The sequence below is a fragment of the Podarcis muralis genome, chromosome 17 (genome assembly GCF_964188315.1).
Source record: "Podarcis muralis chromosome 17, rPodMur119.hap1.1, whole genome shotgun sequence".
NCBI classification, from domain to species: domain Eukaryota; kingdom Metazoa; phylum Chordata; class Lepidosauria; order Squamata; family Lacertidae; genus Podarcis; species Podarcis muralis.
In genome coordinates, this window is record NC_135671.1 from 41,689,582 (window position 1) to 41,716,187 (window position 26,606).

Below are 26,606 nucleotides of genomic sequence, written 5' to 3' on the forward strand. Positions count from 1 at the left end.
GATCCAATTACCTCTCATATTGATTTTCCTTACACTCATAACTTCTAGTGGAGATAACCAGTGTGGTACTTTAGGTTCTAGTAGGCTTTTATACCTATCCCAAACTTCAATTAAAGGACCTCGGAAGATGTGGTTCTCGAAGCCTTTATGAATTTTCTTCTTCTCACACCGTAGGTACGCATGCCATCCAAATCTGTTATCAAACCCCTCTAAGTCTAACAAATCTTTATTTTCTAATTTAATTCATTCTTTCAACCAGCAAAGCCATGATGCCTCATAGTATAATTTCAAGTCCGGCAGGGCAAAGCCTCCTCTTTCTCTCACATCTGTTAGTAACTTAAATTGAATTCTCGGCTTTTTGCCCTGCCAAATATATCTTGAAATCGCTCTTTGCCACTCTTTAAAAATCCTGTTCCCCTTAATTATGGGGATAGCCTGAAATAAGAATAACATCCTTGGTAGCACATTCATCTTAATTGTAGATATTCTGCCCCAGAAAGACAGTTTCATTCTTCCCCACACCTCCAAGTCCTTTCTTATTCCATTCCACACCTAATTTCCTTTGACTCTTAACTAAAGCTTCCTCTCACCCAGTGCTCCTCCCCTCTGCAACACCTTTGCCCCTGCTGTAGTTTTGGCTGAAGGATGGATATGCTGAGCAGGATTCCTAGAATATTATCCCTGCCTATTAGTTTCAGAGATCAAAAAGGAACTAAGTGTGACAAGGAAAGGTGAAAATGACCTGCATAAATATGATCTGCTCAAAATCTAGCTTATCGTATTGGTTTTGGGTAGCATCAATGGAAATAGAAAACCATAATTATCTCATCTTGAGACTGACAAATATTTAAGAAGGGCAGAAGTATTTTAAAATCACAACCACTCGGTATTTTTACACTTGGAAGTATGCAGTGACATCCATTAACAATTACACTCTAGTTTACCAGTTTTTTTTCTTTTTTAAAAACCAAACTCACCATTATTATTATTATTATTGCTAAATTTGTATAGGCCCCTTGTCTGTAGATCTCAGGGCGATTCACAACATAGAAATACAAGATAAAAAACACAAAATAAGACCCAGTAACCTCCCTCGCCTGATCGCGATTCGTTCTATTTATCTAGCCTGAGCGCTGCCACCATCAAAGATGGCCACTTCCTGTTCGAAAGCTGAACTGTGCAAACCCCTTGAAGCGAACAACGGACATTTTTGTCACTGGCAAGCAGGAAGAAGGCAGCGCCCTCGTAAGAGACGGACCACCGGCGAAGATTTCCGTCTTCGTGTGGCGTGGAAGAGGCGGCCATCTTTGTAAAGGGCGGGGGAGGCGCTGGAGACCCGGATGTTGTTTCTCTCCTTGCTCGGGCGAAGGCGGAAACGGAAATGGAGGGCGGGGGGCGGGAAGTCGATTGGGCTTCCTCTTCGCAGGCCAGAACAAGGGAGACCATGGTGAGCGCGCGCGGCGGGGAAGGCGGCGCCCCGCGAGGGAAGGGGGCTCCGGGCGGGGGGGGGGGGGCGGGCGGCCCTCCTGGGTCTGGCCTTCGGCTGCTTCGGAGGAGGAGGGAGCTCTCCGCCAGGCAGCCCCGCTCACCTTTCCTTCTGTCCTTCGCCCCCCAGGATGAATTTTCTGATCCCGACCTGGCTGTTCTGGGTGAGGAGTCCAAATCGGAGAATGGAGAAAATGCCCCCGTCTACTGCATCTGCCGCAAACCGGATATCAACTGTTTCATGATGTGAGTCCCCGAGGAGCTGCGAGGGGCGGAAGGGACAGGCTTGGCTGAGGGATGGATTGCTCGCGGGCTGCACGGTGCCTCGCCTCTCCATGCTGGACGCGGGGGGGACGGGACTGCTCTGGGTCCGGTTCAGCTGTAGCTGCTTGAAGGTGGTAGATCTTGAGGAGCAGTGTGGGGCGGTCAGAGCGAAGGGTATTCTTTCTGAAGCCTGCAGTTGTGTCGAAAAAGGAGCTTACTGGGAGGGTATGCAGAAAGTTGTATTGTTCCGAAACCTGGCTGCCAAGAAGCTGAGTTAGGGAATCCTCACCTTTCCCTTTCTTTGCCCCCCTCCCCATCCCAGAGGCTGCGATCACTGCAACGAATGGTTCCATGGCCACTGCATTAACATTACTGAGAAGATGGCAAAGGCCATACGGGAATGGTACTGCATGCAGTGCCGAGGTGAGTTTACAAACAAGATAGTATTGAGACTGGGCTAGTCCCTGTATAACTGGCAAAGTCCTGTGTTTGGGTCCTTCAGATAGTGTATTAGAAACGTGGAATGCCTTGATTTTGCTTACAAAGGTATACATTTATTATTGTCACTGATGTTTGCAAATATGATGGGGAAATGCTGCAGAATCTGGAATGGAGGTAAGTAAAAAGCTTAATTTGTTGGAAGCAATCTGAGCTTGAATAGACTGTCTTTTTGCAGCCTGGCTCTTCTTGTAAAACATTTTAAGAGTGATAATTTCTTATTAAGGTTATTGTAAAATAAGTGCAACGTGGCTATAAACTGTAGCTTGCCATGTGCCTTTTTTATTAATTGACAGCTGAAGGATTTTTTTCAAAAAAAGTTTTTATTAATTTTTCCAAATTATTACAAATCCAACCAAATTAAATTAGTTTAATACAGTTTCTTAAAATCAGGTTTCCCGCTCCTGTTCTGAACATATGATCATCACCATTTCCTCTTATTTAGAGTCCAGTTGATATCCTTCACTTGCCGTTAAACCATTCTCCCAGCTGGCTGCTTTTTTCACCTTACAAACAGCACCTCTGTTAAATCTTATAAATAAATAGTCCATTTCACATGTGTATATACATTGTTGTTCCAGACCTGGTGTGCTGGGAGAGTTAATTATTATCTTCCATTGTTCAGTTCTTTGCAGTGTTTATCTGGATGGTGCTAGGTCACATTATATTCCTTCCACTGTTTACGGACTAGCGTACGAGCTGCAAACATAAAAAACTCATAGAATGAATATCCAAACTCCGGCATTAAAATTCCGCTCTGGAGTTCTTCCTCAGCACACAGTTAAAAGTAAGATCTTTTCTCAAATTCAGTCTCTTTACTACACCTGTTTGGCAGCAGTTCATTCTCCCCCCACCCACTTCATTCCTCCAACAGCAGTTCAGGAATAATTTTAAATAAAGTCCATTCATCCTTGGTTGGGGAGGAGGGCATTATAAAACTTTGTTAAATTTTTTTGTTGAGCATAAATCAAAAGCCTCCCCCCTCTTTTCTGAAGTAACAAACAAAATAACAGCTGCGGCTACACACGTCCTTTTCATTATGCAGGGGAGGATAGGAAAAAAGGAGACAATTTGAAAACCACAAGAAAGCACAAAGCACCTTGTCCTCCCCTTCTTTTCCCGGCTGTTAAGGGTTCTCAAGCTTCAAAGAAAACATTCAGATACCTTCAAAGAGCCAAAGTCCAGACCTTTCGGCAGCTGACTGATCCCTGGCCATTAGCATATGTTGGTTCAGGAGTGCCTCTCAATTAATGCCAATTGTCCAAATTATGGAGGAACCAGCCACAAATCATGCTGGAGATGGAGGCTCGTCCATGCCGCTCTGCCTTTCAAGTTGGCAGACACGGGCTTGGCGGCACAGTGGGATGCAGTGAGCTCCCCAGACCCAACTGGGGAACATTGCAAGGATTTTTGCCTCATAAATCCTGGTTTTCCCCTGCCTGAATCTCCTCGCTGCCTGTGGAGGGCAGCAAGCAGCTACTGCCAGTGACTCATGATGTAGCCAGAAACCGAAGTAACCACTGGAGTTAATTTGTTAAAGTTTTATACCCTGATCTCCCTCCGTGTAGTTCAGTATATCATACACAAGACTTTTTTCAAACTACTTGCTGGTCCAGGCCAACTTAGATTCAGAGAAAGGACTACATCTGCCTGTATTTGCCCACTACTCTCTGGTCCAAGAGTTGAACCATGTGGGTTCTCTTAGCTAATTTTCCTTTCTGCTCTACAGAGAGAGACCCAACCCTTGAGATCCGGTACAGGCACAAAAAGTCAAAGGAGAAGGATCGTGAGGGTGAACGGGAACGTGCCGAGAAGGACGAGCTGCGTGCGAAGGCCCAAGAACTGGCATTAGAGCAGAGTCGCAGCTCAAAAGTAAGTGTTTTAGCAGTGAAAGGGAGCAGAGTTCAGTCACACCTGTGCAGGGCTTGGCATTCCAACTCCAGAATGTTGAGTGTTTGGGTTCAGAACTCTGGGGCAACTGCCTACTCCCAACAGTCATTGTTTGACTGTTTCATGTAGTACAGGTAAATGCTCCTGTCCAGCTTTTTGCCTCCTTTGTCTGTTCTTGATTGGACAGCATGAAGGTGAAATCATTATAGAAGACCATGGGGCTGTAGCAAATGGTGTGTGGACTTCAAGCCATTCCTTAGAGATTTTTGGTGTATTTGCTGTAATAGCTGCTTCAGACTTCTTTGGGACGTTCACTCACCTCTGCCCAAGTGGAACACTTGCTGTAATAACTAAGCAGCATTCATTTTGCGGCAAATAGTCCAAGAGATTGGTTACCGTCTCTTTATGCCTCAATCTGCTTTCCTCTGGCTGAATCCTTTTATTCAGAGCTGGTTATCAAGCTAAAGGACTTGCTTCCAATAGAGGCTAGAACCCAGGATTTGTGGGGTCTTGACCGGCACTGACAGATAATTTTATTACTCATTTATATAGTTCATTTATGAACTGCTTCCCATGAGGCATCACAAAGCAATTTGCATTATTTTAAAAACATACATAAAACATTTACATATACAATTACATATATAATTTTAGAATTTCCTCTGATTGCTGCAGTTCACCTGCTTGGAGAAGGCAGTCTGGAGTTTCTTTGTTCATTGTAATTATTATTTATATACTGCTTTTCTGAGAGAAAATATTACAGAGTGGTGTACAAAATTCAAAGCATTAATACAATCAATCCATAAAATTATAACACAAGAATCTAAAAATTTAGTGAACAGTGGCATGGGACTATAATAGCGTTTTAAGACAGCACATATTAAATGCTGGGGAAATGTATGCCCCCCCTTCCATCCTGCTGCTCTCCTGTCAGTATTTCTTTGGACCTTGAAATGTTTTGTACAGGACTGGGGTGCAGGTAGCAGTGTTATGGGCAAGCGAGCAAGCATGTTTGCACAGAGAGCCCGGTTGCAAGTAGGCATTGCAGCTCTCTAGTAACAGGCCCTGGATGTTCACTTGGAAAGCCTACAAATATGGTGCAGTTAAAATGATCATTTGGCTCTGCATAAACATTTTCACATCTGATATCCTGTTTAGGTCAGGGGTGGGGAGCCTGTGACCCTCCAGATGTTGAATTCTGACTCCTATCATAGCTGACCATTGGCCATGCTGACTGGGGGGAATGGGAGTCCAGCAACAGGTTCCCCAGCAAGGATTTAAGTCACGTATAGTTGTTGCCTCAACCTATTTCCCCTCCTGCCTAGATAATAATGTATAGTGTTAGCTTGTTTGGACTCTTATGTGATGAACCCTGAAGGTTAAATACGCACATTGATGAGAGCCACTTGTTTTAAAAGCAGGCAGGTTAAGGTTGCAATCCTGTACTCACCTGGAAATAGGCCCCTTTGAACCAAGTGGGGTTTTCTTCTGAGTATGGGATTGTGCTGTAGTATAATATATGTTTATCAGTATACGATCTGTTGTGTATACGTGTCTAACAGCCACAATAGCTGAATGGAATCTCCATGGACAGAAGGCAATATACTTCCTGATGAATGCATGCTGTGAATAAACAATAGTGGAAGGCCATTCCACTCCTACTCTGCTTGTGAACTTCCTGTGGCATCTGGCTAGCTGCTGGAGAGATAGAAATGCTGCACTAGAATAGCAGGGATCCCAGCAGGGATCTTCTTCTTCTTCTTCTTCTTCTTCTTCTTTTTTAAATAATATTTATTAAAGGTTTAATAGTTACAGAAAAAAGAAACAATAAAAAGTTAAACAAAACAAAACAATACCTTACAGTACATCAAAGATGAAAAGAAAAACAAAAAACAATACAGCAAAACTACAAAAAAAATTAAAAAACACATCCAATATTTCCGTATCTTTATCTTTCATTTACTTGTTTCATCGACCTCCTCGCACCTCCCTTTTTTGTATTCTAGTTCAATTATTTATTTCAGCAAATACTTCCCATCTTTCTCAATTTTTGTTCTATAATCTATCTTACCACAATCTGACCTTAAATTTTTCACTTTGGCCCATTAACAATCTGTTTTTACTTAATTCTTTATAGCATTTCTGCTAAAACCATATAACTTCATTCCAGCATCCTTCTAACATTCATCAATTTTACAATATTTCTGTAAATATACTTTAAATTTTTTCCAATCTTCTTCCACCGACTCTTCAGGGATCTTCTTATATTCTTTGATGCTTTCTTATAATGTTGCTGATAATTGAGGTTTCTGGATGATGTGAGGAAGGAAAGCTCATTTGCAGGTTTCATGGCTGGCAGTATCTGGCTCTATAAATCTGAGGCATGTTTGATAGATCTGAGTAAGTAAGTAGTAACTACCACCTTGTGCCCAAGTTAAGGACATTGCTGTGGATCCTTCAGGTTCCTGTGGCCAGGAGTGCTTTTCCTCTTGTTGAGAAAAGGGGAACCCTCAGTTTCACCATTTGATCTTTGTGACAATTTGGGCTGTCTCAGCTGTGCTGGAATATTTTAACATGCTCCATATGGGTCTTGCTCTCTTGTCTTGCTCTCTGAAAATATGTATGCCATATCGAACACTTTGGAGGAAGATCAGGTTACAAAATTTTAACAAATAACTCCAGCGATCCCTCTAGATAGCCTCTACATACTCATCTCTCCCCACTTCCTTTCATTTTTTAAAATCAGCAGCAGATCAAGCGCTCAGCGCGCATGTGCGGTGAATGCGAGGCCTGCAGGCGCACAGAGGACTGTGGACAGTGTGATTTCTGCCGTGACATGAAGAAATTTGGGGGCCCCAACAAAATCCGCCAGAAGTGCCGGCTGAGGCAGTGCCAGGTTCGGGCTCGGGTGAGTATTCCGGTGGGCGCTTTCTGCCCAGAGATCATTGCATGTTTTTCTCTGTGGGTCACTTTCTTGGCTGCTCCACCCCAGAGGAGCAGCCACCTCAAATTCAAGCTGTTGATTTGTGTGTAGCTCACACGTGATTTTTGTTTCCCGTTCTTTTCTTCCTAGGAGTCCTATAAATATTTTCCAGCTTCGGTAAGTTTCCTTTTTCCCTCCAGTTTTTTTTCCTTTCTTTTTTTTCTTTTTCATTAAAAACGGGACCTAAAATAGTTGAGTGTTCAGTTGGGACTCCTGGTTTTTCCCCCCTAGATAGGGGAAGCAGAATGAGACCTGGTCTATGCACACAGCAAAATAAGGTGGAAAAAAATCTGGGAGTGGTTGAGTGGACTGTGCTGCTTCAGATTGCAGATGGAGTACATGTAGAACAAAAAAATCTCCCTTCTGGAAGGAATGTAGCATAGCAGGGAGAAAATGTATGATCTGGCTTACTCCATGTTGATTTTATCCCCCTTGCAGGGTGTATTCAAAAAGGATAGCCATAAATATATATTAAAAGATAACCCTCACCTGTCTTGAAGTGAGATGGTCCATTATGCCACATCATTTCCACCTTGTTCTGCTCTTATGTTCGGATGCAGCCTAATAGTTAGTGGGGTGTAGTTGGCAGTGCATTCCTGTACATGCTTACTTGGAAGTAAGGTCCTGCTGAGTTCAGTTGGGCTTAACTCCAAGGAAAGTGAATGTAGGATTGCAATCTCAGAGTCCAGTTTGAATGCATTCTCAATTGCAGGTTTTTTTGTTGGACACTTCAGCCCTGCTTTTTTTGAAATGACTGAGCTTCTTCTCCTCTCTTACTGATTTTGGGAAATAAGCGGGTGTTGGGATTCTCTCTCTCTTTTTCTCTATATTTCTGCTTCCCACACTTTGCTGCTTTGATCTTCAGTGAGTTCTGTTTCTGTTCACCAAAGCTGTGCTCAGGAAGGGAGGGGTGTGCTCACGTCTGTGCTGTTTCGATGCATTATGCTTTTGAAGCCAGATAGATGGCTTCTTTAATGCTTTCCTCTCTTTCTTCTTTTCTCCTTTTTCTCTCACTGCTTTCCCCTCCCTCTCCCACCCCCACTTACCCTAATGCTCAATAGATGTTACGGGGGCGGGAGGATGATCTGCAGATGCTAAAGGAACAGCTAGAATCGGCTGCCACACCTGAACCCCTGTCGGATGACGATCTGCACATAGATCCCGATTTGTATCAGGAGCTTTGTTCAGGGGCCTTCGATGACCAGAACCTGGTGAGACCTGTGCTGGACCTGTTCCTTTGGGATTCCTTGGTCGAGTTGGCAGGGCTCATGCATGCTGATGTCAAAAAGCTGTGTCCTAGGACAGGATGTGTTCTGGGTTGCCTCTTTCTTGCCCCGCATCATCTCTTATTCTGTCTTCTGCAATTACTCAAATCAGGTACGCTGGAGAAATATAGCCAAAAAACATGGCTATTTATTTTTTTAAAAAAATAAATTTTTATTGGTTTTCCAAACACATAACTAAAGCAAACAATAAACAAAACAGAACATACAAACATATAAACATGTATAATTTCATAATCTTGTTTTCATGCACCTTGCTTCGCGGACTTCCCCATACCTCCCCTTTTCTGCATCCTTGTTTTTACCTTTCTTCAGCAACCCTCCAACTAATTAATTAAATCACTTTCATTACATTCTTATTTCCTTAACTTATTGTTTACAGTTGCAATTCTTTATTTCTTAACACCTTAACATCTCAGTGCTCCTCAATTTTACAACAATTTTTAAGATAAATTTTAAATTTCTTCCAGTCTTCTTCCACTGTCTCTCTCCCCTGGTCACGGATTCTGCCGGTCATCTCTGCCAGTCCCATGTAGTCGATCACCTTCGCTTGCCATTCTTCCAGAGTGGGTAGTTCTTGTGTCTTCCAATACTTTGCCAGAAGAATTCTTGCTGCTGTAGTAGCATACATAAAAAACGTCCTATCCTTCCTTGACACCAATTGGCCGACCATGCCCAGGAGAAAAGCCTCAGGTTTCTTAGAAAAGGTCCATTTAAGGACTTTCTTAATTTCATTATAGATCATTTCCCAAAAGGCTTTAATCTTCGGGCAGGTCCACCAAAGGTGATAAAAGGTACCTTCAGTCTCATTACATTTCCAACATTTGTTATTGGGCAAATGGTAAATTTTTGCGAGCTTGACTGGGGTCATGTACCACCTGTAGATCATTTTCATTATATTTTCTCTCAAGGCATTACATGCCGTAAACTTAACACCGGTGTTCCATAACTGTTCCCAGTCAGCAAACATAATGTCATGACCAATGTCTTGTGCCCATTTAATCATAACTGATTTCACCGTTTCATCCTGTGTATTCCATTTCAACAGCAAGTTATACATTCTTGACAGGTTCTTAGTATTGGGTTCTAACAGCTCTGTTTCTAGTTTTGACCTCTCCATCTGGAAGCCTATTTTCCTGTCCTGTTTAAATACCTCGTTTATCTGAAGGTAATGCAGCGAGTCTCGTACCTTAGGCTTTAATTTCTCATAACTCTGTAGTTTAACTATTTCACCGTCTTGTTCTATAATTTCACAATATTTTGGCCATTTGGACTCCATATTTAGTTTTTTTATCTCTTTAGCTTCCATTGGTGATAGCCACCTGGGAGTTTTACTTTCCAATAGATCTTTGTATCTCATCCAAACATTGTATAATGCTTTCCTAACAATATGGTTTTTAAAGCCTTTATGCAATTTTACCTTGTCATACCATATATATGCATGCCAACCAAATCTATTATCAAACCCTTCCAGATCCAAAATGTCTGTATTCTCAAGAAGCAGCCATTGTTTCAACCAGCAGAAAGCTGCCGATTCATAGTAGAGTCTTAAGTCCGGCAGGGCAAACCCCCCTCTGTCTTTTGCATCAGTTAAAATCTTAAATTTTATTCTGGGCTTTTTGCCCTGCCAGACAAATTTAGATATGTCTTTCTGCCACTTCTTGAAACAGTCCATCTTGTCCAAAATCTGCAGCGTCTGAAATAAAAACAACATTCTAGGCAATACATTCATCTTGATGACAGCAATTTGGCCTAACAAGGAAAGTCTCAACCTTGACCATATTTCTAGATCTTTCTTTACTTCTGTCCAACATTTATCATAATTGTCCTTAAATAAGTTCACATTCTTAGAAGTCAAGTTTACCCCCAGGTACTTCACTTTTTTTGTTATCACTAAACCTGTTTCACTCTGAAACTTCTCTTTTTCGGCCATTGTTAGATTTTTCTCCAACACTTTCGTTTTCTGTTTGTTCAATTTAAATCCTGCTACTTGACCAAATATCTCAATTAGTTCTAATACTCTTTTAGTACTAGTATCTGGCTGTTGCAAAGTCAATACTAGGTCATCTGCAAATGCCCTTAGTTTGTAATGTCTAGCTCCGACCTGAACTCCTTTAACCAACTGGTCCCCTCTAATCATGTTTAACAAAACCTCCAGGACTGATATAAAAAGTAAAGGGGATATTGGGCATCCCTGTCGTGTACCTTTTTCTATAGGTATTTCTTCCGTAACCACATTATTTACAATTAACTTTGCTTTTTGTTTGGAGTATATAGCACCTATACCGTTTTCAAAAAACATGGCTAAATGGTTCCCTGCTTATCCAGTTTCAACTATTCCTAGAGCACAGTATATGAAAGCTATCCTCAGGTCTGCTTTTTGTTGCTGCTTCTGTGGCTCACCTTGTTTCCTCATTTTAAGCCATCTTTCCCTCAGGTCTCTAAACTCTCTAGCCCTTTTCCTCTTGAGTGTTCACTATTCAGCTGACTACTTACACAGGCCCTCTTCTTGCTCTTGATTCCCAGCCCCTTTGCTTCTTTGCTTCCCAGAACCTCTTACTTAACAACATATATGTCTGCCTGTGGAACTTCCATTCCTTTTTTAAAAAGCCAAATTTTAATTATTTTTTTCATAAAGAAATATTTTTAGATTAAAAAAATAAATAAAAAACAAAGAGAACAGAAAACACCAAAGGAAAAGCAAAGAAAAAGAAGAAAAACAACAACAAGAAGGAAAAAAAACTTTCTGATTTCCCACCTTTTGAATAAAAGAAATTATTCAAAATATTCACTCTAAAATGACACCCAACTGATCTGCATTCTGTTAGGCAATATTTTCCAGTCTTTTGCCCCAAATAGATAAGATAATACTTTATTCGGCTATAAGCCCACAAGGTAAAACAAATCAATAGATAAAATAGGATTTTACAATCTAAAATATCAACTAAAATATTTCAACGCATAATCTCCTTCACATTACTTACAATCTCTAGATGTACCATGTTATGGCCTTGAAGATAAAGATGGTGCATAGAGTTTACTGGATTTTTAATAATCATGCAGCATTCCATGAAGTCTTTTATATGAAAGAACTGAAATCAGGAATCTAGCAACCTGTAATGTTCTATAAGAGTCAATGTCCTGGAGTAGATAAGCTAGATGTAATTCAGGAGGTTTAGCAGCAATTTCCAGAATGATTGAATTCAGGATCCTTGATCGGGGAACAATGTATAAGGGGCAATTAAACAAGATATGATAAAGGGATTCTATTGATTTGTTGTCACATGCGCATAAAACAGAGGTTTTACCGTTAGAGAATCTATTGCTCAGCACATTTGTGGGGAACACATTAAATCTGGCTGTAACAAATGCGAATCTATGCGACGCAGCCGATAAAGTAGACAGATATCGAGGTATCTGGGACATAGATGTAATGCCCAGATTTATCGGGGAACATGTACCTCCACCTGTAGTAAGATTTTGTTGCAAATCTACCTCCTCCAGTCTTTGTTTGATTACCTTTTTAGCTGTAATTAGATCTAAATTAAGTATATCGGAAGGAGAGATTCCATAAGACAACAGTTTGGAATGGATTTTTGTTGCCCATGGGCTGGTGAATTCATCTCTCCAAAGGCACTGAATAAGATGGTAGTTTGGCAATTTATGCCAAAGGGACAGCCAATAATTAAAGGCATGTCTCCACATCAGAATCTCTAGGGAGGGGGTCTTAAGTTCTAAGCGAATGGCAGAGTTGCTTACACAGGAGGGTAGTTTCAAAAGGCGTCTTAGAAAAAGATTTTGCAATGTCACCAGAGGCAAGAGGTTTACAAAGGCGCCCCATAAAGGGACCGCATAGGCCATAGTTGCAACCACTTTTGCACTATAAACTTTTAAGGCGGATGGAACATGCATAGCCCCCTCAGTAAAGAAGAAGCGTAATAGAGCGTAGATAAGGGCTTTGACCTTATTTTGTAAATATGTGATATGCGCTTTCCATCCCATATTATATTGGAAGTAAATTCCTAGATATTGAAATTTGTAAACTTGTTCAATTGGCTTCCCCTCGAGTTCCCATCTATACAGTTTACGACTCCTGGAAAAAATTAGGACTTTAGATTTGGAATGGTTAATAGTAAGTAAATTTGTTTGGCAATATAATGCAAAAATCTTAAGGGCCCTCCTCAAACCGATTCGAGAATAAGAGAGGATCACCGCATCGTCAGCGTACAATAATAAGGGGCAGCGATAGTCTGCAAGCCTGGGTGCATGAATGGAGGTTTGGGCCTCAGCTAGGGGCGTTCTCATGTCACTAATATAGAGGCCCCAAATAGATTAATTCATTTTCCTTTTTACACAAAAAGTCCAAAAGGGGATCACTAATTATTATTAATGAATGTCATCAATTTGCTGTGGTTTTCCATCTTGATTTTTTTCAAAAACGATATCTTCCAGCTATGTTTCTTCCATTCTTTTTCTAGGAAAAGCACTGGAGGCCTGATAGCTTTTTCCTCTGAATTCACATCAAGTTGTACACAGAGTATTTTCTCTCTCAACTCTTACTTCTGTCAGCTCAGGGTGTCACTTCATCTCTCCACCCATGGCTTCATTCCATTCCTCCAACATTGCAACTCTCCCATTTGGCTATTTCATTCCTCCAAGCACCTGTGTGTAAGACTCCCATTTCCCCGCCGATGCCTCCAACTCTACCATTTCACCCTCCTGTTCTGGCAATCCTTTATCCATATTCTATTCTGAAGTCTCTGTATCCTCTTGGATTCCACTTTCCATTTCATCCTTCTATGGACCACTTTCATTCACTATTTCATCAGTCTTAGCTCTAATCATTTTTATTTGCTCTTCAAACATTTGCTGAAGGTTGTCAACAGTCAATGGAACGTCCAGTGATGTATTTGTCATACTGAATGTTCTTGATCCTAGTAACAATTCAGTCTCCACCTTAAGATCTTCAATCTTCCTTATCCAACTTAAGATCTTCACAGCGTTATTTCTTATCAAAACACAATCCTTTCCCATAGATGAAATATGAAGTAGCAAAATTCCATTTCAAAGCAATACTTTCGTAAGGATAACAGAGAACTAAACATAAAGAAAATAGGGATCCTAGCACTCAGAACTCCCTTGATTTTTTAAAACTATTGGTTCCAACAATTAGAGCATACTTGTTTTATCTTCAGCCCTCAAACGATCAAATCTTCTTAAAGCCAGAAATTAGCTCACACACCAGATGTAAATTTCAACCAGCAAATGGAGAAACCCCTTTTAGTCTTAAAGGAAGGCTTTCAGACCCAATGCCCTGAGCCCTCTTACATGGCTTTTGGGCAAGATGCTGATTCCTTCGCTCTAAGTCATTCAGCCCCGGCTGTGTTTCCAGGAGCTGACAGCTTCTAAGTCTCCTAACAATTTCTCTCACAGAAGCTGTACTGTTGATTAATGTTCTACTGCTGACAACCCCCGCCCGCAGCAGTTGGGATGTTTGGGTTGTATCCAACATGGTAGCTCTGTTTGTGCAACAAACTTCCACATGTGGTATGGAATTTTCCTTGCTGCCCCCCCCCCCGAAATCTTCTCCAGGAGGCTGGGAGACCTTTGCAAGTAGATTTTGGGACTGCGTGGGGAGAGGAGGGAAGGGGAAATCTGTTACACAAGCAGTACTCTGTGTGCTTGTCACTGAATGTATCGTATTTTTTGCCCTATAGGACACACTTTTCCCCCTCCAAAAATGAAGGGGAAATCTGTGTGCGTCCTATGGGGCGGATGCAGGCTTTCACTGAAGCTTGGAGAGCGAGAGGGGTCATGTTTCCTGCTTGGCAGGGGGTTGGACTCGATGGCCCTTGTGGTCTATTCCAACTCTATGATTCTATGAGCCCTCTCGCTCTCCAGGCTTCAGGAAGCTATCAGCTAGCATGGGGAGCCCGCGGGAGTTCCCGCAGGGCTCCCTAGGCTGCGGATAGCAGCCTGCTGCCCGGAGCGCAGGGCGTGCTGAAGCCGCGGCTGGGGGGGGGGGGGGGAAACATTTTTTTTTCTTTATTTCCCCCCCAAAAAACTAGGTGCGTCCTATGGGCCGGTGCGTCCTATGGGGTGAAAAATACGGTAACCCTTTGTGAACATTCAAAGCTGTTGCTGCTGCTTAGCTGCTTTCTAGGCAGGCAGCAGTTGCTTTTTAGCCTGCATTTAATTGCTATAACTTACCTTAAGGGACGCAGGTGGCACTGTGGGTAAAACCTCAGTGCCTAGGACTTGCCGATCGCATGGTCGGCGGTTCGAATCCCCGCGGCGGGGTGTGCTCCCGCCGTTCGGTCCCAGCGCCTGCCAACCTAGCAGTTCGAAAGCACCCCCGGGTGCAAGCAGATAAATAGGGATCGCTTACCAGCGGGAAGGTAAACGGTGTTCCGTGTGCTGCGCTGGCTCGCCAGATGCAGCTTGTCATGCTGGCCACGTGACCCAGAAGTGTCTGCGGACAGCACTGGCTCCCGGCCTCTAGAGTGAGATGAGCGCACAACCCTAGAGTCTGTCAAGACTGGCCCGTATGGGCAGGGGTACCTTTACCTTTACCTTTACCTTAAATAATCCCAAGATCTTTTTAAAAAAAATAAAGCAAAGATTAGGATGGTGGAACTAAATGGCAATTAAGGTGGAAAGTACATTCACCATGGGATAGACACTTGTGGTATTATAGGGCATTGAAGACCCAATTCTTGCTGACCAGAAGATCTGCCATAGAATCATAGAAGGGTCCCTGAGAGTCATCTAGTCCAGGCATGGGCAAACTCGGCCCTCCAGATGTTTTGGGACTGCAACTCCCATGATCCCTAGCTAACAGGACCAGTGGTCAGGGATGAAGGGAATTGTAGTCCCAATACATCTGGAGGGCTGAGTTTACCTATGCCTCATCTAGTCCAACCCTGTGCAATGCAAAAATCTCAGCTAAAACATCCATGATGAATGGCACTCCAACCTCTGCTTACAAACCTCCAATGAAGGAGAGCCCACCACCTTCTGAGGGAGTCTGCTCCACTATCTAACAGATTTTACCATCAGAAAGTTCTACCTGGTGTTGAGTCAGAATCTCCTGCGTCATAACTAGAATCCATTGATTCAGGTCCCTTCCTCCAGTGCAAGCTTGCTCCATCTTCCCTGTGAAAGTTATTTAGATACTTGAAGATGGCTACTATTTCTTCTGTTTACTTGGGACTGGATCCCAGTCATTCTGATACCTGGTTGTAGAGGTTGGCAAAGAAACACTAATTCGTGGCAGATATCCATAGGTGGCAGTATAACCGTCTATTTGATCCAACTTAAAAAGCCCAGTACAAAGGTGACCCTCTTGCTTTGTGAAGCATGCAAAGCCATTAACTGTCCTACAAAGGGGGGAAACCAGATTTGAGTTTGCATGATGAAGTTGCAGCATAGATAGCAGCTGCCAGGAAGAAAATAAGGGTGTGAAAGGGCTGCAGCCACCATTATAAGCACTGGCATATATGGGTTTGGCCTGGAACCTCTTAATTCCCTCAGTGAAAGGGTTCTTCCACAAAGCTAGCTGTTAACCAGGATGTGAAGTTCAGACTGCACACAGCTCTTTCTTGGGGGCAGGGACCAAATGCTTTCCTGCCCTCCTTAAGCCAAACTACCCTGCCAGACAACCTCCAGATCCTTTTAGCACGAGAATGGGGAACCTGTGGGCCTCTGGGTGTTGCTGAACTACAACTCCCATCATCCCTGACCATTGGCCATGTTGACTAGGGCTGGTGGGAGTTGCAGTCCGCAGGTGGTTGTTGTTGTAGTAGTAGTAGTAGTAAGTAGTAATAATTATAATAAAATTTGTTGTTTATATGCTGCCCATCTGACTGGTTTCCCCCAGTCACTCTGGACAACTTCCAACAAATTAAAACAATACGACATCAAACAGGACTGCCTTCAGATGTTTTCTAAAAGTCACATAGTTTTTATTTCCTTCACATCTGACCAGAGGGTGTTCCACAGGGCGGGCACGACCACAGAAAAGGTCCTCTACTTTTGCACATCTAGATTTATTGGAGGACTCCTTTTACTTTTCTCTCTTTTCCTCTCTTAGCCGTGGCTCAGCGACACTGACGATGCGCCCTTCCTTGATCCTGTGTTGCGGAAACGCGCTGTGAAAGTGAAGCATGTCAAGCGGAGGGAGAAGAAGTCTGAGAAGAAGGTATGATCCTAGATGGTGGGTGGGAAATGTCACAACTGTAAGAGTGCTAGACTTGTTTTTAGTGACCAGGCCTTTTCCCAGAGCTGCAGTTCTTTTTGGGTATGTAACAGGACAAAATCACTCTTGTAAAATCAGAATATTTGTTTATTTATTGAGATTTTAAGATGGCTTTTCACTAAGGATCTCAAATTGGCTTCCACAAATTAAAACTAAATAAAATTTTAGATTAGATCATACAATATGAACAACACAGAACAGGCCAAACTGAAACCATAGGGCAGCCTCAACAACTCAACTGGAAGCCTGGGAGAAGAGTTAAGTCCATACAAGTAAAAACAACACATAAATAACAGGTTGTGTACGTGGGAAGAAAAAAAAAAAAAAACAGCCGCTAAAACACCACAATAACACTAAAATACTATAAAATAGAATGGCATACTACGCCTTAGTTAGCTTGTAGTGCTCCTTGGCGTCGCTTTTGGGTAAGGACAGCGACCAGGAACCTTGCCACTTTCAGGGTCGTATGAGTAAAGAGTTAAGTCTTGACTGGACAACCGAAGGCTAACAACAATATTGCTGTCAGCACCTCTGCGGGGAGAGAGTTCCAAATTTAGTGCACAGTCCGTGGGAAGGATGGTACAGCACAGTGAGCAATACTGGGTGGCACAGCAAATACCCCCCTCCCCCGTTGATCCACTGTATCATTGTGGCCTCAGCTCCCAACCCCGGGAGCTGCTCAGGAGGCCGGGACTGAAGTAGGTCAGATAATCTACTTCATTTAAGCACGCCTGAAGTTGCACAACCACAACTGTCTTGTGCACCATGCCTAAAATGGGGGTGTTAGCAATTGGGCAGGAGTTATCAAGGACCTTGGGGCCCGGGGAGGGGGGGGCTCTTGAGGAGTAGGGGCACCATCACCTTTTCCAAGATGGTTGGGACAAGCCCTTTTTGCAAAGAGGCATTAACTGCTCCCTGGATCAATCCTGCCAGCCCCCTCCAGCAAAGCTAAGCTCAAACAAGCCAAGGAAGGCAAGGGTCGAGAGAACATGTCATGAGTGGTATTTCTTCATACCTCTGGTCCACATCTTCATGTGCCAACAACTGAAACTGATCTCATACAACAGGGCCACAGTGGTGTTAAGGCTGGAACTACCCAGCCCTCCAACCTATGCTAGTATAGTCTACTCTTGCTTCCCCCAGCATGGTGCCCTTATGAGGTTTCAGACTACAACTCCCATCAGCCCCAGTCATCATTGTCAGTAGTCAGGGAAGGTGGGAGTTACAGCCCACAACAGTTGGAGAAAGGGTGTTCTACTCTGACTGGCAGTGGCCCTCCAGCATAGGTGCCACCTTCCGAAGAATTGGGGTGTGTGTGTGTGGCAATGTGTGATGTTGGAGAAGCTGGGCGCAGCATTGCAGCAGTGGCATGGCTTCAGTGGCTGCAACGCCTTCTGCTGCTGCCATTGCCACTGGTCTGGCGCTGCTTCCCACCTTCTTCCCCTCCGTGGCAAGAGGAGAAGGAGCCGCGGCCATTGAAGCTGCACTGCACTTTGCTCCAGGCTTGTCCTACTTTGGAGGAGTTGGGGCAGAGCTGAACCCCGCAGCAGCACAAGTAGCAGCACAAGCTTCCATAGTTGTGGCTTTGGCTCCTCCTGCTGCCACTGGCCTGGGGCTGTTTCCTGCCACCTGCCAACTTTGGACTTTGGGGTGGGGTGGGGTTGCCCCCTCCCAAAAATATCAGGGGGGCCCAAAGGGCTCAGCTCCTAGGAGATGGCACCCCTGCCCTCCAGAGTCTCTGGCAAGAAGTGTTTCTCCCTATCCCTTGCTCCTTTAATTGAATATATCACAGATTAAACCTGGGACCTAGTACATGTGAAGCTCTGGTCCTGGCTTATGCATTTTTTAATGTGAAAAGTATCCAGTCATTGCATGGCGGCACAAAAATACATATGAAAGAGGAGAGTTGTTGCATTGTGACTTGTGACAGAAGACTAAGCATATGAATGTATTTACAAGATGTTATCTTAATACAATAAATAACTAGTCTGACAACCCATTTTGGTGATCGCTTTAGACTTCAGTGGCTTCTGTTAGATGATGATAAAACCACTGTGGTGTAGTTGCTCAGCGTTCTGGACTGTGAGCAGAGAGACACAGATTCAAACCCTCTGGAGGAAGCCCTTCCAATCCAAGCCCCTTCTGCCTGCTTCCTCAATGGTGCAGCCAATCCCTGCCACCGGTGGGGCTTCCACTGTGTAGAGCTCTCTTCAAGCGCTGACCATTAATTGATTGCTGCTGCTGGCAGAGAGCCGTATGCTGCACATTAAAGCCTCAGCAATTAGCTAATAATCAGGGCTTCAAAGGACTTTGCAGGCATTGCTGATTAGCTGATTAGCATTGTCTGCAACCCCGTTTTGGCCCTGGTTGGTTTGGTTTGGCCAAAAGGGCCTGGTAGGCCTTATTAAGCCTGCAGGCTGGAGATACCTTGCAAAAGGATAGCAAAAGGAATAAACGTATCTGCCTTCCACCTCTCCTGCTATAATTACCAGTGGGGGGGTGTTAGGGTTAGCGAAAGGAGTGCAGGCAGCTGGCAGGTCATTGCTGCCTGAAGTGTCAGTGTTGGATGAATGTACTATTGGCTTTATGGCCAAACTATCCTAATCACAGAAGTAGGAAATAGGCGGCAGTAAATGGGATTGCCTGTATTTGAAGGTCATGAGTAAGCACCGGTGTCCCTTTTGCTCTTGCAAGGGTGGGCAAATTCTAGCCGTGTCATCTCTGGTTCTTGCCCTGCAGAAGGAGGAGAAATACAAACGTCACAAGCAGAAGCAAAAGCATCGCGACCGGTCAAAGCATGCTGAGCGGGTGGACACCAAAGACCCATCATCACTCCACCAGTGCCTTGGCCCTGGCTGCATCCAGGCTGCTCGGACTAACTCCAAGTACTGCTCGGATGAATGTGGCATGAAGCTGGCAGCAAAGTAAGTGGGGGAGCCTTCCTTGGGGGGCAGCTTTATTTCTTTTCTTAGCAGCTTTGCCCATTCATTGGTTTTCCAGCATGGGTTGGGTAATGCAGGGGTTTGTGTGGCAGGAAAGAGACTTTGGGCTTTTAAAATGTGGACTCACTTGGGCCCTTTGGATGCTTAACCTTAGCCTCAGCTCTTCAGCTGTCCCAAAGAAGTAATTATGACATAACTGAAAGGGCGATTGGGAGGAGGAATGCCATAATGCAGTAATGGGCAAAGTGAATCCCGTAACAGCCTAAGCCTGGGAGCAAGTGCATCAGTTTGAGTTGTGGGAGTTCTGGGTGGTTTTCTTATGAGCTGAAAATGTTCCCATCCTGTAGGTTTGTGTTGTGCAGTGTGATGCTGTGTGACGCACCCTGTTACCATCATATTGGCCAGTTTTCAGTTGCATGCACCCTCTTGTCTTTGTCCTTTCCCAGCCGCATATATGAGATCCTCCCGCAGCGCATCCAGCAGTGGCAGCAAAGTCCATGCGTGGCGGAAGAGCATGGCAAGAAGCTACTAGAGCGGATACGGCGGGAGCAGCAGCAGGCCCGGCTCAAGTTGCAGGAGATGGAGCGCAAATTCCATGAATTGGAGGCTGTCATTGTCCGGGCCAAGCAGCAAGCCATCAAAGAAGACGAAGAGGTACCTGGAAGAAGTGCAGGAGAAAGGAGCAGGCAGCCAGGCCTCCTCTCTTGGGGGGTTGCAAACAGCACCTCCTTAACCTTCCAGGGAGGACTTGGGTGCATTAGACTAGAGCCCTTTTGCAACCTAACTGTATACGTGTGTTTTATTTCGTACATTTGGGTGTAAATTTCACAGATAGTTGTGAACACTGACAGCATGGGTCAGATTAAACAGAGAACATACCCTTATTATAGGTATGCCCTACCTGTGACTTATTCAGTGCTGGAATGGTTGCATGTGAGCTTGATGCTCCAATCCAGAGCAATTTATTTCTGATGTTCTGAAGGGATAAAGAAAATGCCAAAAAGTCAGACTTCCCTGGGAATTTTATTGTGAGGGGCAGGATATAAATTCTTGTGATAAAATAAGCTATAGTTCAGCTTGCTTTTGCCTTATGATTCTCAGGTTGGCAGCATCTGCTGATTTCAATTGATGCCAAAGCTTACTTGTTTAATCCCTCGTTTAATCCCTGGTGTGACCAAGCGTTGGGATCTGCATTACAACACATTTGGGTGAAAACAAAGCAGCAGCAGTAGTAGTAATAATAATAAAATTATATTTGTACCCCGCCTATCTGGCTGGGTTTCCTCCAGTATTGTTCTTTGCTAGGAGCAGTGACGTAAGGTATTGGAAATGTTCTTGAGCACACAGCAGGGCACCCATCCCTTTATTTATTAAGTGCTTCCTAAATGTTTTAGTACTGTAGCTTACCTGGAACTGCAGAAACTGGGGGTGGGATTTTCAGGTGTCTGGCTGAGGGGGGTTTGCCTTGGTGGGTTATAAGTTCTGCAGGCTTGCTCAGAACTTCCTCATGGAGTTGTAGGGTGGGATGCTGTTTGCTTTAAAAATCTGACCACTAAATCCTGACACCTGCTTGCCTCTTTCCTCTGCCACAGACCAGTGAAGGAGACAGTGATGACACAGACTTGCAGATATTCTGTGTCTCCTGCGGCCACCCCATCAACCCCAAGGTGGCGCTGCGGCACATGGAGCGGTGTTATGCCAAGGTTAGCTGCCTGTCTTTTCTGCGCTGGGTAACCTTGGTGTTGGGCTTCAGGGGCCTGTGTTTGAATTGAGATGCTGCTATCCAGCCTCTGAAACAGGGATCTTTGTGGCATACCTGAAACTGGGTTAAAAAAAAGGTTTGGTAGACGTGGTAGGTTACCCCAGGATGTGGAAAAGTCTTAGCCAAAGAGCCTCCTCTGCTGGATTGTGGAGCAGCTTTCTAATTTGCTCCATCAGTGGGTCAAGGGAGATTACTGTCCTTTAACATTTGTCAAGCAGCTATAGACAGAGCTGCATGGAAAAAACCAATGCAAATTCTGTGCAAAGAACAATTGAGTTCAGGAAGCTGAATAAATAACTTACATTTTCAAGAACTAACTTCTACACCCCTCCCCAAATGTATATGAAAATATTTCTGAATAAAGGGTGGTATTGAAATGCAATACGCTGTTCACTGTAGCTTGACCTCTCCCATATTTAACCTATTATCTGCATAGCTGATGTTTTGGGAACTGCTGGCCACATGATATTTTGGCTACCATAAATAGTTTTAGCCAATGTGTTGCATAAATATGTTGGGATAGGTCTGTTGATGGCTAGATGCCTTGGAAACGAGCTCGGCTTCTATAGTCAGAGCCTGGAACTTGGGGGCTACCTATCATTTCTGCAGCAGCCCTGCCCACCTGTCATAGTGGGGCTTGGAAGTCCACTGGCCGGTAGGTTAAGAGCTAGTTGAACTTAGGTGGAGGATCTTTTCTTCACTTGATGGTGCTTTTAATGTTTGTTCTGCTGTGACTTCATGGCTGTGTTTTTCTCTTCTGTCTGTCTCCCCCCATCCCCCGCAGTACGAGAGCCAGACATCCTTTGGGTCTATGTATCCAACACGTATCGAAGGGTAAGCTACCTGCCCAACTCTCAAGTTCCTTTTCGCTATGGGCTGTTCACCAAACCCTCCTCACCAGGTTGCATGCCACTGGTGCCATCTGTCTTGCAGTTCTGCTCCTTTGTTACATAGTTACCCTGATGGGAACAAGAAGCTGTGAAGAAATGCAATGGTCCTTTCCAAACCCAGTACTGTCCACTGGGTGGAAATCTAGTTTTTGCCGATACATATTTAATGTTTGTAGCTGTAGGCCATTGCAAGAGTTGGAATCCATAGCTTCCTTTCCACTCCCAGAACAATGTGAGACTTTTGCTTCTCACTTACGGAACAAGGGAATCCTAGTGCCTTATGTCAACAGTACTGGGTGCCCACCTCCATGCTCACTTTCTTTTTATGAAAGGTGGATGGGCATAAATGGTTTTTAAAAGTGTACACCATGTTGCTAGTTGGTATTAGTGCAAAGAAAAGGGTGCTTGGAGTATGTAATCTTTAATTTGATGTCTGTCTGAGCTGCTTATGAATGAATGAATGGTGGTTTTTGTCTGCTCTGTAACCTGGAAAGAAACTGATAGCCCTCACTTTACTCCTACATGAGCAGGTACATGGGAGAGAGTGGATTAAAAGGATTGGCTTGTCAAGATAGACACCATGCTTCAGCCTAAACAGGTAGCAGGCTAGGAGGCCCAGTTCTCACTGAGGTATTAAAGGGGTGTGGGATCTACCAATAGATGTTAGGTGGGGCTTAGGGGGCGGGGGAAATAAAACCCCTTCATGTAGAAAACTAAATGTCAAGAAGGAATGTGTCCTTTTACTGACATCTAGTTTTTTTGTTTGGGGAATTGACCCCCTTTAGTGGGCATGTGAATCTCTAACTGTAGACTGAAATTGTGTAGTTCAGGCCACCTTGGTTTCCCATAGGAATCCGATTGGCCACTGTGAGAACAGGATGCTGGACTAGATGGGCCATTGACCTGATTCAGCACAGCGCTTCTTGTGTTCTTATAAATGGGGTCCTAATACTGTCTTAAAACGCAGCAACATCTTCATTTTAATGGTCTTCCCACATATTGGTTTTGGGCTACTTTGTGGAGCACTGGGTGGAAACATCTGGGAAACAGAATGGGAGTGAAATCTGTGGAGGGTTATTCTCCCACCTCAAAATGTATTTGTGGGAAATCAGGAACCCCATTCGTCAGGTTTCTCTCTTCCCCCAACTGCTGCTCTTTCTGATCAAGAAACTCTGATCTCAGATAAGGCAGAATTAATTTTGCTTCTAAATTCGGGACACACATGCTATGCATGTAGAATATCTCTGCTTAAATCTCTGGCAACTCCAGACCCCTGTCTGGAACCCTTAAGTGCTTCTGCCCATTAGAGTGGACAGGCCTGACTCCAGGTGAGGCAGCAATGTGTCTTCCACAGTGTTGATGTGCAACCTTGCTTTCCTAGCATTTAACCTGAATCGACACTCCATTATTTTTTTTAAAGTTTCATTTACATTTTTAAAAATAACCCATTTCTTATCAAGTTCGCTGAGGATAAGGCCATGACTTTGTAATCTTACCTGTGTGTATTCTTTTCTCCAGGGCAACTCGCCTTTTCTGTGATGTCTACAACCCACAAAGCAAGACCTACTGCAAACGCTTGCAGGTCTTGTGCCCAGAGCATTCCCGTGACCCCAAGGTAGGAACAGAGTGCTCTTCCGGTGAGGTCCTAGTCCACTGTAGTTTAGGAACAGGCTAGGATAGGCCATCATTCAGATTTAGGAGGGGAAGGACTATTAGGTGAAATACAGTGTTGTGAGCTTTACCCAGGACTTTGTGCTGTGGTGATTCAGTAAGAGTGCAGAGAAAGCATGGTATGCAGCACTGAACATGGAATTGGCTATCATTATAAGGAAAGCAAGTTTCTAGCCCTTAGTTTCTAGCACGGATACACTTGCAAGCTAATGGGTGATGCCTGCGGAAGTATGGCAAGCCATAGGCATAACTGAACAATATTCTCAGAGAGCAAAGGACTTCAGTGTCCTGCATGACAGCAGAACCGACTCCCTTGGAAGGCTGGATGGTCATCTGTCATGTACAATTTAGTTATGATTACTGCATTGCAGGGGGTTGGACTAGATGACCCTCAGGATCCCTTCTAATGCTAAAGTTTTGTGATTCTTTGATCCTATGACTAGTAAAGCCCGAATAAGTTATGCAAAATGAGAAAATTATGCAATTTTTACAGGTTGTAGAACTGCACTTCTCTTGTGTTCCATTTGGATTATATTTGTGCAGAATATTTTTCAGTGAGACACACACCACAGCTATGGCTTCATCCTGCTCAATCTCGACTGCAACTTTTCCCTAGGTGTCAGCAGATGAGGTGTGTGGGTGTCCCATGGTAAAAGACGTGTTTGAGCTCACGGGGGAATTCTGCCGCGTGCCCAAGCGCAAATGCAACCGCCACTACTGCTGGGAGAAACTGCGACGGGCGGAGGTGGACCTGGAGCGAGTGCGCGTGGTACGGATTGGGAACTCGTGTTAGACCTTGGGCGGGTGAACAGCACAAAAGGACAATGGCCTTGTCATGCTGTCTGTGAAATAGGCTTGTCAATTTTAGGGAGGGTTGCAGCTAATGGGAATCCTTTGGACGATGGGCTAGGTGTGATTGCTTTCCTCTTGTTCCTTTGTGTCAGTGGTACAAGCTGGACGAGCTGTTTGAGCAGGAGCGGAACGTCCGCATGGCTATGACCAACCGCGCTGGGCTGCTCGCTCTGATGCTGCACCAGACGATCCAGCACGACCCCCTGACCACAGATCTGCGCACAGCCACCAACCGCTGAGCTGGTGAGTTAGTGGCATCAGTGTCAGTCCAGGATGCTGAGGAGGACTCAATTACATGAGCTGACTAACCCCTGTCAACCTTTGGCATTGGCCATGAGCCCAGGATTAAAAGCTTTTCTTGGCTACTGTGACCACAGGAATGATCAGGGAGGCTTTTTCTCCTTGGGTCTGATCAACAACTTGAATTGCTTGCATGCGAATTGGCCTGCACTTTCCTGCAAAAGGGCAGCAGCTGGAATCTCTGGCTCGGTTAAGGGGAAGATGGTAGGGTCCTGTGTTGTGTCTTTCCTTCCCTAAAGTCTGTCTGTCTTTTTCCTCTGCAGGTGTTTTCCTTCATGACCAGACCTTCATGATTAAGTGCCAACTGAACCAGAACCTTTTTTTTTATTTTCATAAGCTCTCATTTTAAAAAAATTAATTAAAATGGTCTGGTGTTTTGGCTCTGAGCCCCTTCTTCTTTATCTTGTAGAATCTAGCAGCCTTTGACCTCGCCCCTGTGCCAGTGGCCTTTAGCCTTGCCTGTATATAGTCTTTTTAAAGAAATATTCATACGGTTTTAAGTGGGAACCCGCCCCCACCCAAAAAATGGAAAAGGAAAGGGAAAGTGTTTTTGCTACTACCGGCTTAAGCTAGCCCCAACTTCTCTAAGCAGGATTTTGATTAGATGTGATGCTGTATTGCAGCAAAGACTTTTCTAGGCATTAAGTGGCCACCCCCTTTCCATGTAGTTGCTGTTGGCTAATAGACATTGAAAGGAGGGGGACTGGCTATTGAATCAGGGCAAGGAAGGCAGCCATGCACAAACAAACTGTTTTATTGTGCTGCTGCTTGGAGGCATAAGAGAGTCTAATAAAAGGTACATTCAAATGTTCTGTGAGTGTGTGTTAATTAGGCAGGATGTCTTGAAAGTGTGAATTACTGTTTTATTTGCTGCTGCTGCTTCCCTGTCTTTCTCTGTCCTTCCTGGTAACCCAGATCTCTTCTAGTTCTGCGACCTCCACTTCTTTTGTTATCTGTGCAAGAGGTGACAGGAACAAGTTGTCTACCAGCCTCGTTTACCTCATCACTGCCACAGTGCCAGATAAATCCACCTATAGTTCTCATTTTGTGAAGCCTGTCCATGTCTTCACTTCCCTGCTTTTGCTGTCTTCCCATCCAACCACAAGAAGGTGAAAGAGAGCCCTAAAAAGCACAAGGGCACAAACTTAACTTGTATTAACCTGAAAGTAGAGAAAAGCCAGCTAGCATGGTCAAGGATGATGGAGTTGTAGTCCAACAACGTAAAAAGGGCATCACACTGGTTACCTTTGCTATCTGTTGTAGGAGGTACCTTCACTGGGTCTTTGTGTTTAGATGCCACAGCCATGTGTTGGTGATACCTTTTTGTTGTTTTCCACAACTCTCCATGCCTGATGACATTCAAAGGCTTTTGCTAACTCTATTCCCTATTTCTTCTTAGAAATAAAATGACAGGTCATTCTCCTACCAGCTTTTGATGATAAAACCTGTAGATAGCATACGTTTATGTATACTGCTGGCATCCGTCTGTTGAGAGACAATGGAGTATGCCTTCAGCGGTGAAGTCAAAC

The 26,606-nt window shown here is 44.1% G+C and overlaps 1 protein-coding gene across 6 annotated transcripts; it reads left to right on the top strand.

The window, feature by feature from the left end:
- Positions 1-1,344: 1,344 nt before the first annotated feature.
- Positions 1,345-25,884, top strand: CXXC1 (CXXC finger protein 1). Of its 6 annotated transcripts, none has more exons than XM_028711995.2 (16): positions 1,345-1,447; positions 1,616-1,731; positions 2,072-2,172; positions 3,977-4,119; positions 6,884-7,045; positions 7,211-7,237; positions 8,182-8,331; positions 16,496-16,603; positions 19,400-19,584; positions 20,049-20,256; positions 21,195-21,305; positions 22,149-22,198; positions 23,773-23,869; positions 24,542-24,694; positions 24,870-25,020; positions 25,341-25,884. In XM_028711995.2, the coding sequence occupies exons 1-15, from the start codon at positions 1,382-1,384 to the stop codon at positions 25,014-25,016; spliced, it is 1,824 nt and encodes a 607-aa protein (XP_028567828.1). In that variant the 5' UTR covers positions 1,345-1,381; the 3' UTR covers positions 25,017-25,020; positions 25,341-25,884. The 6 variants fall into 6 exon arrangements, with proteins under 6 accessions (XP_028567828.1, XP_028567822.1, XP_028567824.1 ...); XM_028711989.2 differs by having other exon boundaries at positions 6,887-7,045; XM_028711991.2 differs by lacking the exon at positions 8,182-8,331.
- The last annotated feature ends 722 nt before the right edge of the window (positions 25,885-26,606 follow it).